The sequence below is a fragment of the Pundamilia nyererei genome, unplaced genomic scaffold (genome assembly GCF_000239375.1).
Source record: "Pundamilia nyererei isolate P.nyererei 1_Seehausen unplaced genomic scaffold, PunNye1.0 scaffold00226, whole genome shotgun sequence".
Classification (NCBI taxonomy): domain Eukaryota; kingdom Metazoa; phylum Chordata; class Actinopteri; order Cichliformes; family Cichlidae; genus Pundamilia; species Pundamilia nyererei.
In genome coordinates this window covers 922658-934413 of record NW_005187627.1, presented here as the reverse complement: position 1 = coordinate 934413, position 11756 = coordinate 922658, and the positions used below count along the sequence as shown (strand labels likewise).

The following is an 11756-nucleotide window of genomic DNA, read 5'->3' as shown; positions in this document are numbered from 1 at the left end:
TTTTCTATAGCCCTTTATTAACTATTAGAAATGTATTATTATAATTATTATTTTTTATTTGGACTATTTTGCAAATATTACTTTTCACTTTAATTGCTATATTTTATTGAGTCTACAAGAAAGCCTGTATGCAAGTGGTGTAAATATATGTATAAAATTACAAATGCATAATATTACACGTGTTGTGACATTTTTAATTAATTATTAATGTAGCTGATGGATCAGCAGGACTTACATCTATATCGTCTTGGCTCAGTTTTTTCTCGGATATACATCCGGAAATACCGTCCGTGCGTAAATATGTGCATCTAATTCAAATTTACATATGCACTAAATTATCATGTCTCTATTCACAATACAGCAGAATGGATTCACTTACTACTTTTATCCAAACTGTGGCAGAATATCATGAAAATAGCACAGACGTCAGACAATCTAAAGTGTGCTGTACAGAGATAATCATGAAATCGTGCACATACACACCTCAGAACCACAGACCAAAAAACTCAAATCAGCTGCAGAAAACAATCCTTTACATTTAACTAGTGAAGCTGCAAACATCAGCTCAGTGGGCACTAATGACCCTCCTTCAAACTGTTCTTTAGATTTGATTCAAAGAGTGTATGCATAAAGATTTAGATACATATAAAACATAAAGTTTATATATTCTGCATAATACAGTGTCATGTGGATGCATTTCCCTGTGTGGTTGGCCAATAAACAGCATATTTTAAGGGTTAAATTGTAGATCTATGACTTTTTTTCTATGCTTGCAATGATCAGGATCGTTTATTTATTCTATAAATAGTAGCCATCCTTAACCCAACTGGACATTTACAATAGATAACTAAAACGACAACATATTCTTACATACAAACACAGTTTTATTACGTCATTCACACACAAACACACACAGGTAAATGTAAACCACTCAGATTAAAAACTCACTTTGCAAAAATGATGCAGAAAAATGCAGAAAGTAAAAAGAAGATTTTATTTAAAATAATATTTAAAAAATCCAACTTCACATGTACAACTTCATGAAACAGTTTATTTGTTGATTTGCCGTACAGCTGATTAGTAAAGATCCTCCCCGTGTTTTCACATCCCAACTAAATCCCTGAATAAACAATAAAAACAGAAGTATGTTGGAAAATAAAAGTAATAAACATTTTACAATTTAAAACTGTGAAAAAAGGAAATTCTTTCCTACATTAGAGCCATATTTATATCAAACAGGCACTCAGAGAAAAACATAAAGTGACATTTTTTCCATCATAGAAACAGAAACAAGAACAATTTCATTACAAGGAAGAAAATCAGCTACCGCACATTTAATGTACCCGACTTGTATTTTAAAGTGCTCAGAGTGGTCAGTAAGACCAGAAAAGTTTTGCTTAATGCAATTACAGTACACAAGGAAACTATTATTATTATTACAGCAGATCTAATGGACTCAGCTGGACATTTAAAACCCACAGGTAAAAAAAAATGCAGCATTTTCTATACAAATCTAAATATAATTCCTTTGGTTACATTAAGCACCTTGTTTTTTCACACATTCGATCACACAAGTACCTGAATTTAATATTTTACATCAGTTTTCTAAGAGGAGAACTGATTTCAGAATTTGAGGCATCTTGTATATTTAAGAAGTTCACTTATGTGACTACACCAGGGGTGTCAAAGATAAGGTCCGGGGGCTAGAATCAGACTGGCACAGACTCCATTTGGCCCGCTGAGCAGCTTTGAAAAATGTGAAGGTGCGCATAAATTGTGGACTTTTAACTGCATTTTCACAACTTTTACTACTAGTAAAGACCTCCCCGATGGCCATTCAACTTTCTGTTAAAAAATTACCTGACAGTCTGGCCAATGAGCATCCAGAACCTTTTCTATTATTTACATACTGTTGAAATTGGTCTTCTTTTTCTTATATTAGGAGATCTCAGGAATTAAATGTGCAGTTAAAATTCTTTACAGCGAAAGAAAAGGGGGTTTCACTGGCCAGGCCCACGATGTAAATGAGTTTGACGTCTCTATGCAGCTCTAGATTTTGGCCACACTGTGCATGCGTCGTGGCCTGGTTAAAGCCAGATGTCTATGACTGTGTCAGTTTTACCGTCATTTCAATGATATATCAATAAGGTAGCTCAGAAAAGAAAGGGTGGTAGTTTTTTCAGCATCTCTTGCTTCATCATTCCTGTGTGAGGTCAGGAGTCTGTCAGAATATTGTGGCTCTGCAGCTATTTACCAAAACACACATAAGACTTGTGACATAAATCAGCTTTGGAAAATGTAAAGGATAGAAAACTTTTTTTAAAAAAGATCTTTAATCAAAAATAGCGTGACATTCATTGTGCAGATCCTTGTCTCTCCATTTTTCTGACATCATAAAATTTGTTTTAAAGTCTCTTTGCGTTCCTGAGAAATTCGATGGATTAAAAACCCCTCTTAGTTTTCTTGCAGTGTTTCAATCTGAGAAAGAAAACAGGTGTAAATATTGTTAGACAGTTCACACTGTTCTGCATAAGACAACAAATGAACAGACGTAAACCCGGCTTCTCATCCACAACTTTGTCTCTGCGTGTTGGGGTGATATAGTTTAAATGGATGCTTCTTCTGCCACCCGAAGCATCTTGATTTTGATCATCGCAGCGTGCTGCCATGTATCAAGCGTAATTTTCTTCTCTTACTAATTTTTGCACAGTGCATCTTACATGAAAAGTCGCACGATCATCCTCAGTTAACAGAAGAGAGCAACATTTATGTTTATTTCGAGGGTTCTCTTGCAAACGCTGCCTGCTTACCTCTGCTCTTTGATTACATTTAAACACAGTAATTACAACAACAGGTCACAGGCCATTTTAACTTCACACTGAACTTTAAATACTCGAAGTGCGCTCTCTGATTTCACTGGAACATTTTAAAAGGTTATATTTATTTCTGTGCAAATAGCCATGTACGTGCTTTTCTTATCTAAGTGCAAGGACACATTAGATGTACTTCATGAACTTTTGGATGTTTAAGTAAAGGATTTAATAATATTTTCTGACATTTTCTACCTACCTTCTCGTCTGCTTTAATGGCCACTATACAGGTGGATCTTGGCGAACGAGACAGTCTCGAAATACTGATTGTGGCCTTTCTCGTAGATGACAAAGATGTACTTGCGGTCCTCTGCAGAACCGCTGTCCAGTGAAGTGATGCAGGAATAGCCGCTCGGTCCCGCCCATATCTGCATGGCTTCCTTCTCCCAAGATTTGCCGTTTGTCAGCGACCATTTCAAGGTTAGGTTCACTCCTGAGGGAGATTATGAGGTTATTTACTCGATCACCCAACTTTATAACATAAATCTCAAAGAGAGTTTTCAGTTCAATTAAAAAAAGCATTAAGGGAATCCTCGATCATCGTATCTCAATCTCTCCACTTAGAGAGCATAAACCATCGTGAATCTGTTTCGGCTGCTTTGGTGCAAATTAAAGTGACAACATGAGAGGCAACGAGGAGACAAACTACCAAAAAAGGGAGTACTTTTGCAAAGACCATTGCTCTCGCCTTATCCATCCTTTCTGATTTTTCTGTAGTGTTGCTCTGTGTTAGTGTCCTTCTCACTATTGGTACTCTGGTTGCACAGATAGTTCAGTGACACATCCATATGTGCCACAAGAAGGTTTGCTGTGCCACCCAGTACAGTCTCAAGAGTGTGGAGGAGATACCAGGAGACAGGGGAGGTTACATGAGGGGCTAGGCAGGGACGTAGTCTCTGCTCCTTTGTGCAACTGCCAGAGCACTACAAAATGAGTCTACTGACATTCTTCAAGATTGTGCTCCATTAGTGTTTTTGAACAGTGTATGTTCACTGGAAGAGGACTTATCCTCATTATCGGCTCCATATTTTGATTATTAAACTCTGGAAGAGAATTACTCATCAAAACAATCGTTCTTTATTTTATTTGGGCCTTTGCGCAGCCCTTCAGTTCATCTACTATTAGAAACAAGACATTTTACCTCCCTTTCTGTCCTTTGAGCTAACTTGAGCTAACTGCTCTCTTTGACATCATACAGAGACAAGAGTATAAAAAAACTGTGTGAAAGCTGAACATTTTGTATGAGGAGAAATCAGTGTAACTATATCTTTACTTAAAATAAACAAAAGTACTGCATACAAAACTAGAAACTGTGCTTCTACAGAATTAAAGTGCTTTGTTTACTAGAGTTTAGCGCTTCTCACTCTTTTCCTCGTTGCAGGGGTTGGTGAAGTAGATCACGCCCTCTTTTTGCAGAGTTCCAGCTGCCACTACAGGATCCACCAGTGCCTCGTCAAAGATCAGGCCCTCCAAGGGCAGGGTCAACCCTCCATCATAGCTGTGCACCACAATGCGACACCGACAGTGGTATCTGTTCTGGTTCCGCACGTTGATGGCGATGGTGCCGTCAGTCAACTCAATGGGCTGGAGAAGAAGAGACGGAGAGAAAAGACTAAAACTGAAACGAGTAAAAAGAAGCTGTTAATGCTTGTGTGTGTCACTGCACAGACCTAGCTTTAGTGATATCACATTTTATGAACTTCTCTTTTACTATGATGCCAGTTCATAGAATCTACAGAAGGAACTGAAACTGGCAAAGCAGGTAACTATGTGGAAGTTTCATCCAGTTTTATAGGAATGTGAAAATACTGCTTTGGTAAATGTGATTTCTCTTAAAGTCACACTGAAATCAATTTAAAACTTAACCTTTTTTTATTCTTTATATGTTCTTTTACATCATCATAGTGTTTACTTGTTTGTGCTGTGTGGTAGCTGTGTGTCTGTTGGATCATTGTCAAAAAAAGACATTTTTAATCCCAGTGACACATTTTCCTGGATACCTCTTACCTGGCACTCATCAGGGTTAAAGTCTTGTGGTTTCTTCTTGTGGTTGTAGGGGATACTTTTCAGCGCCGCACCGTTGTACCAGGTTTCCCCGTGGTCGTCGCTCAGGATGCAGAAAACACCGTCGCCGTTCAGCGTCCCGTGACCGCAAACCACCAACCTCCCCTTTGCGGGATTGAAGCGTTTCTGTAGTCCAGAGCAGACAAAACAGGAAGAAAGATGGTGATCGGAGTCAGCATCGTGACCTCAGTTATAATTCTTATCAGTGCATAGTATTACATCTGAGTAGATCACTAAACACCTAAAGGTTTCTATTTAAAAAGCAAACCTTTTGGGTTTACCGAGGCTTTAAACTGAAAAGTAATGACTGAATGAATCTTGTTGTTTTTGTGCTCTCCTGCAACCTCAAGTATTTGTTCCTTGTTTAGGTTCTTGTTTCAGTTTTTAAGTCTTTTTTTATTATGCTTTAACTGTGAAAATTGTTTAAAGTCATCAAAATCTTTTCCAAATCTATCTGCTTTAGAGATACAGGTCACTTACATTTTAAATAGAGCAAAAAAGCAGTAAGCCAAGAAGTAGATTTTTTTTATTCCCTCTGAATTGGAGCAATAAAAACACTCGAGTTCAAACTGGGTGCTGGTACAGCAGGTAAACCATATGCGATAAGGTTATTCCTTAGGCCCAGGTTTGAATTTTTCCCATAGCTTTGCTGGTTTCTTTCTTCTGTCCTTTCTAGAATAAAAACTAACAAGCCACAAACTATATCTTAAAACGTATAAACGCCAAATATAGTTGTTGTTTTTTTACATTAACAGCAGTAACACCTGTTGATCACCTGTGAACTATTAAATCTTTACCAGAAAAGTATTTTTTTTTTAAAGAAAAAATATTAGTTTGGATATATGAGTTTAAATTTGCATCATTCTTGTCATGGCTAACCATGTGGGGAAATAAATGAGGACCCAAGAGCAGGCACTTGCTGAGATACGAAGGAGGTTTATTGCAAAATAAAACACAAGGAGAGAATGGCAAAACGGAACAAAAGATAATCTAAACTGGGAGGAATAAACTTTACACAGACGTAAAGCTGAAAACACTCATATGAGACAGAGACCTTCAGAATAAAGGAGGAAACTCACACATTCGAAGACACAGACCAAGAAACATGGACTTTACACAGAGGGAACACACGGGCAGAGAAAACTAAACACAGAACAGAGGGGGCACAGAGAAACATGAGGGGCAAGGGATCAAAACCTAGGAACCATGGAAATAAATCACTAATGAACTCGACATAATACAAAAATCTCAGAGAACTGAAAACGCTGGGTCAAAATGAACCAGAACCGTGACAATTCTTGCAACATCAGGCATTTTTGTGTACCGGTAACTGATTCTGCATTTTCAGGAAAAACTAATCTGTCTATGACAATGTTGAGGTCACAGAAACTGAGAATAGCTTGTATGGAATATGATACACATGGCATCACGAGGTCAGGCGTGCACATGGTCGGTGAGTTTCAGCTTGTGACGCCGAGGCTGAATACATGTCGGCACTTTTACATGGTGGATCATTTGACCTCAACAAGAAAAGACGAATAACGCGCCTGAGAGAGGCTGTGATATGGCATCAAAAACAAAACCAGGCAGCTCAGTTTATAACACTAAGTTCATTTGTAATGAACTGGTTCTCCATGAGGGATTTAAACCCTGTTGTGCCAAACTGTTGCACTTTCAGGTGCTATACTGACCCTTTTCTGTCTGAGCTTGAAGCTATGAGGATCTCTGCTCTCACTTCTTTAATTTGGACAGGATAAAAAAAAGAGACAGGAATCGAGAACCAGCTCCAAACTGTTCCATCACTTAACCTCCAGGCTCATCAGTTCCTTTTGTTAAAGCTAGCTGCTAAATTCACAGCAATGCAGCTTTTTGTACACATGAAAGTGTTTCTACACAGAGATAATAAAGCAGTGCAGGACAGCTCTCCTTCTACACAGAAAACTGATCAAGATTAACGATCTGATCCATCAGCAGATTCAATAAGGGCCTTTGTGCTTCTAATGCACAAAAAACACTCTTTTCACTGACAATAAAAGATTCATACTGCCAAACCAGTGCACTAAGTTTGCACACATGTGCAAAATTATGCATAATTACAGAGGTGGAAAGCCATGCAGTAAAATCTTACTTTATGACTTTCATGGGAATACTGAGCTGTCAGGATTCACATGATCTAAATAAAAATGAATTTGGCTTAAAGGTCATTGAAATCATTTTACATCTTGAGAAGTTCTCTCACTTCAGTGTCACATGACTCTCTCTCACCTGGAGGCCGAGGCCCGGCCCGGGAATGAAGTTCTTCACCCCGAGCGTAACTGAGAGGTTTCTGGGCGGGGTCCAGCTGAGGCCGTCGTCCCGGCTCTCCACCATCATGATGCTGGGTGGGCTGCAGTGGTCGAGGTAGAAGCACACGTCGTAGATCAGAATCACTGAGCCCACTTCCTCGTCCACCACAACGGAGCCTAAGTTTAGGCCGTCCGGCTTCATCCCGTCGTCGACGATGAAGCTGGTCGGGGACCAGGTGGCTCCTGGAAGATGATAAATTGTTCAATTTGACGTTTTATGATTTAACTTTCTACTCACGGAACAGTTGTGTTATAACTCTGAATTTTTTTTGTCTATGTTTTCCATTAATTTTGTGCATTTTCTCCTTTTAAAACCAAGATTTCAGTTTTATGTTTGGGGCTCAATCACGAGAATTTATGCAATCAAGCTGTTGTATTGCTGTTTTTTTTTTTACAAACCAGGGCTAAAACTGTGACATGTGTGACATAATTTTGAAAATATTTGTAAAACCAAATATCTGCTGCAAAAACTGACTGACGCTAATGATAATGGCACATGTCTCTTAACTGAACTGGTCTCCACAGAGAGGGCAAACATCAGAGACAGGTGTGTGAGTCTCTGCATCGCGCTGCACCGTAATTGTTTTAATCGCACATGAGGTTAACACAGGGACAGTTTTCAGAGTTTTCAGGGGGATGGACAAATGGATCATGACTGTGCTGCTCTTCTACAAATCCTTCTTAACGTTTTAAGCTATCGTGTCTACAGACAGAGCGATGATGCTACCAAAAACACAACCTCTTGAGCAGAGGTAAAAAATAAATGCTGTCATGGCTCACGACAGGTATTAGCTGATTGCTCATTTCCAGTGTATTGTATTTGATACCTCTTTTATGTTAGTTTTTGAGACTTCTACATCATCAGTGTGATTTTTCCCCCCAGAAAAAAAACCTAAACAATTTGCACAAACGTTACAGATGTAGCAAAAATGATGCAAAAGTGTTTTAACACCTTTATCTGTTTATTTATTTATTATTTTTTGCATTTGGCTTTGACGTCTGCCTTTCTTCCCAGCTCTTCCACTTCCCAGTCTTGTTTAAAAGTGAAGTTTTGCATGTTTTGACCCTCTGTGTTGCTCTGACTTGTGATCAAATGCACGTATACAGGCTGTTAGTTTGACTCAGCTGAGTCTTGCCTTTGTCTGTGGAGCGCCGCATTGCAATGAACTTCGCTCCACGGTCAGCAGAAGAAGTCTTCCTGGCTTCTGAAAACGCCAGCAGGCTTCCTTTGGGGGTGAAGGTGAGCAGCGGGATCCTGTAGGTATTCACCTGGCCCTGGGACCCACTCACCCACAGGAGCTGCTCCTCAAACACCAGGGGATCAATCTGAACAGCAGGGAGGAGGGCAGATAAAAAGAGTCAGGGATGACTGAGAAGTATCTACAGGCAAAACCAGTTTGGCCAAGAGCATCTTCAGCATACTTTAGGTGTCATGTAACACACAAACATGTGATCGTGCTTCGAGTTTTGGAAATTATTTTATTTTATTCAACTGCAACATTTACCTAAAAATTATTTATACCTTAGAAATCCCCAAATCATGCAAGTTCTAGAGAAAAAGAAACAAAAAGCCTAACATTTAACCTTTAATGAATCGATTTCACTCTAACCAACCTTAGCTATCCCTGGGGCAGGGATAGCTCAGTAGGTAGAGTGGCGGCCCCATGATCGGAAGATCGGGGGTTCGATTCCCCTGAACAGCTACCCTGAGGTACCCCTGAGCAAGGTACCGTCCCTACACACTGCTCCCCGGGCGCCCAATGGCTGCCCACTGCTTCACTGAGTGAATGGGTTAAATGCAGAGAACGATTTTCCCCACGGGGACCAATAAAGTACACTTTCTTCTTCTTTCTTCTAACACGTCACCAGCTCCACCGCACACACTGCAGGGCTTCAGCATGCTGCTATAACCCGGTAATAAGCAGGTAATAACAGGCACTGTACCTGGGAAGGGTTGACGGTGAGGACACACGAAGAAGCCAAAGCAGAGAGTAGTAACCACAGTGCAGAGAGCCGCCATGCTGCCATGTTTGACTTCCTTCTCGGATTTCTTCTTCTTCAGAACAGAAACACACAGCAAAGATCGCGCGAAAGCCTCTCTTTTATCTTGCCTTACTTCTTTAACCAACACATCTTCCCAATAAGTCATATGACAAAGACGGTCACATGACTAAAGCACCTATCAAAATAAAAGAGGAAACTTTACTTGATTTAATTTTTAATCCTAACGACTGATTATAGAATATCGTTATTTACATTACATAAGCAAATAATGCAGTTACTTTTATCATGTCTTTTTAAAAAAAAAGGTAATACGTATTCAAGGTTGTATTGTGCATGTTGTACAGTTTTACACATCCTTGCACATCCTTCCTTAATAATTAAAGGAAGAGTTTCATAATTAAACTAATATTATAGATGTTTTACAGAGAAGCAGGGAAGTGCAAATCACATGTACAACATCAACAACAAAATAACGTTTCCGAAAGCACTTTTACATAAAAAAAATAAACAAACAAATAAAAGAATTGACAACAAACTAACATTTAGGAAAACACTTTAACAAGTCCGCAACAAATTAACAAGTGGCTCTTGACGGAAATGGATTGTCTGAAATACCGGAAGTGACTCAACGATTAGGCTTACTACATTATTTGTAGTACAGAAAAGTGATTTGTAGTCAGCTAAACAAGGGCTTTTCACAGAAGTAGTGTTCAGTTAATGTTTGAAGAGATTTTACAAAAGAGTATGGGTGAGATAATGAAGTTCAGATTTTTAAATGCCACGGGGATTTTCTTAAGAAAATATCCAGGCCTTAAAACCGTCATGGTCCACACTCCAGCCCAGCAGGTGGCAGTAAAGCGCCTTTAAGTTGACGGCAGAAGAAGAAGCAGCAGCTAAACACGGGATTTCAACAAACGGACTTGTTGCGGACTTGTTAATTTGTTGCGGACTTATTAAAGTGTTTTCTTAAATGTTATTTTGTTGTAATTTTTTTGTTTTTGTTTTTTACGTAAAAGTGTTTTTGGAAATGTTATTTTGTTGTTGATGTTGTAAATGTGATTTGCACTTCCCAGCCACCGTTCTATACAGTATTAAACATATTTTTGTTTGTTTGTTTTTATTTTTGGAATAAATGTCATTGGTGTGTAAATTTTGAGCATGTAATTCTAATTTTCTTCGATTTCAGATGTCCATTCAAAAGATAAGAACATGGAAAAGGTTTCATGCACTTACCATTTTTATACACATGGGGGCAGAAACAGCACGGACGCCTGTCATGTACACACACACACACACACACACACACACACACACACACACACACACACACACACACACACACACACACACACACACACGACCAAAAAACAAAACAAAAGCAAAGTTAGAGCAGAAAATGATTTTTGTGCTATTTACTGAAGCTCCAAACCTCAACTCAACTTAGTAGGAAGCTGCATGCAGAAATCCAGTTTTCAGAGAAAAAAGTTTAAACTTTAAACCTTTACAGTGAGGAAGGACTCTTATTGGTGCGATATAACCTTTTCTTGAAAAGATACAAAACATTTTCAAAAACTGTGTGTGCCTAGAGGTGTTTTTCAGTAGGAGGGGCGGAGGGAAATCTGGTGGTTAAGATATAAATCAGTAAACTAGCATACTCACTTAAGTGTCAGTGCACATTATACATCTCTCTTTATATTCTATCATATTCTGCAGCAGAGCAGCTGCTGATTGCACTTTTAATTATTAAAACTGCCAAAAACATGAATGCCATGACACTCCTGTGTGGATGTGGAAGGTGCTGTTTGTCTTTTAAGGGAGCTGGTGCCACATTTAAAGGTAAAATGTGAAAAAATTACTAATACACAGGGTGCTGTGGCTGTAGATGTCTGATTTATTGTCCAGATTTTTATGTCTTTTGGGACTGTGTTAAGATCTGACCTTTCTCTGTTCTGTGTGATTTAGCACGCCTTGGTCTGGGGATATTATATTTAGATCTTCACACGTGTGAATCCATATTGACCCACAGTGGGGTCCTTGGACCTTATGAGTTAATGTGTAACAGTCGTTCTGAAGTTTTAGCTTCTTGCAACTACGGATACTGGATGCCTGTGCTGGCATTTCTCCTGCGGTGTTGCTATCAGTGTGTGAAGAGTGGGAGAAGAGGGCAGCACATTGAACACATTTTATAAGTGGTCAGAAACGTGTAAATAACTCATGAAAGAATAAAGTTATGTTGAAACCAAGCACACCATTGTTTTTCTTGTGACATTACCAATAAGTTTGATGTGTCACATGGCCCTCTTCCAAACAAAAGTTGTATCCAAGATGGCTGACTTCAAAATGGCCACTATGGTCACCACCCATCTTGAGGAGTTTGCCTCCTCACATATACTAATGTTTCACAAACAGGACTTTAATATCACCAACCATTCCCATTTTATTATAGTGTATCCATATAAATGGCCCACCCTGT

At 39.0% G+C, this 11756-nt stretch overlaps 2 protein-coding genes across 2 annotated transcripts in view; both read right to left on the bottom strand.

Moving 5' to 3' along the window:
- The window catches only part of LOC102205025 (sialidase-1-like), a 12457-nt gene extending 10329 nt beyond the window's left edge, over window positions 1-2128 (bottom strand). The window contains exon 1 of the mRNA XM_005748694.1: window positions 2123-2128. Within this exon, the coding sequence (XP_005748751.1) occupies window positions 2123-2128 (6 nt within the window). The remainder of the gene's footprint in view (window positions 1-2122) is intronic.
- Window positions 1851-11756, bottom strand: part of LOC102201784 (sialidase-1-like) — a 17555-nt gene continuing 7649 nt past the window's right edge. The window contains exons 2-9 of the mRNA XM_005748682.2: window positions 10517-10554; window positions 9224-9458; window positions 8416-8605; window positions 7200-7462; window positions 4878-5060; window positions 4235-4454; window positions 3070-3303; window positions 1851-2478 (exon numbers count right to left, since the gene is read on the bottom strand). Of these exons, the coding sequence (XP_005748739.1) occupies window positions 3083-3303; window positions 4235-4454; window positions 4878-5060; window positions 7200-7462; window positions 8416-8605; window positions 9224-9307 (1161 nt within the window). The 5' untranslated portion in view covers window positions 9308-9458; window positions 10517-10554 and the 3' untranslated portion in view covers window positions 1851-2478; window positions 3070-3082. The remainder of the gene's footprint in view (window positions 2479-3069; window positions 3304-4234; window positions 4455-4877; window positions 5061-7199; window positions 7463-8415; window positions 8606-9223; window positions 9459-10516; window positions 10555-11756) is intronic.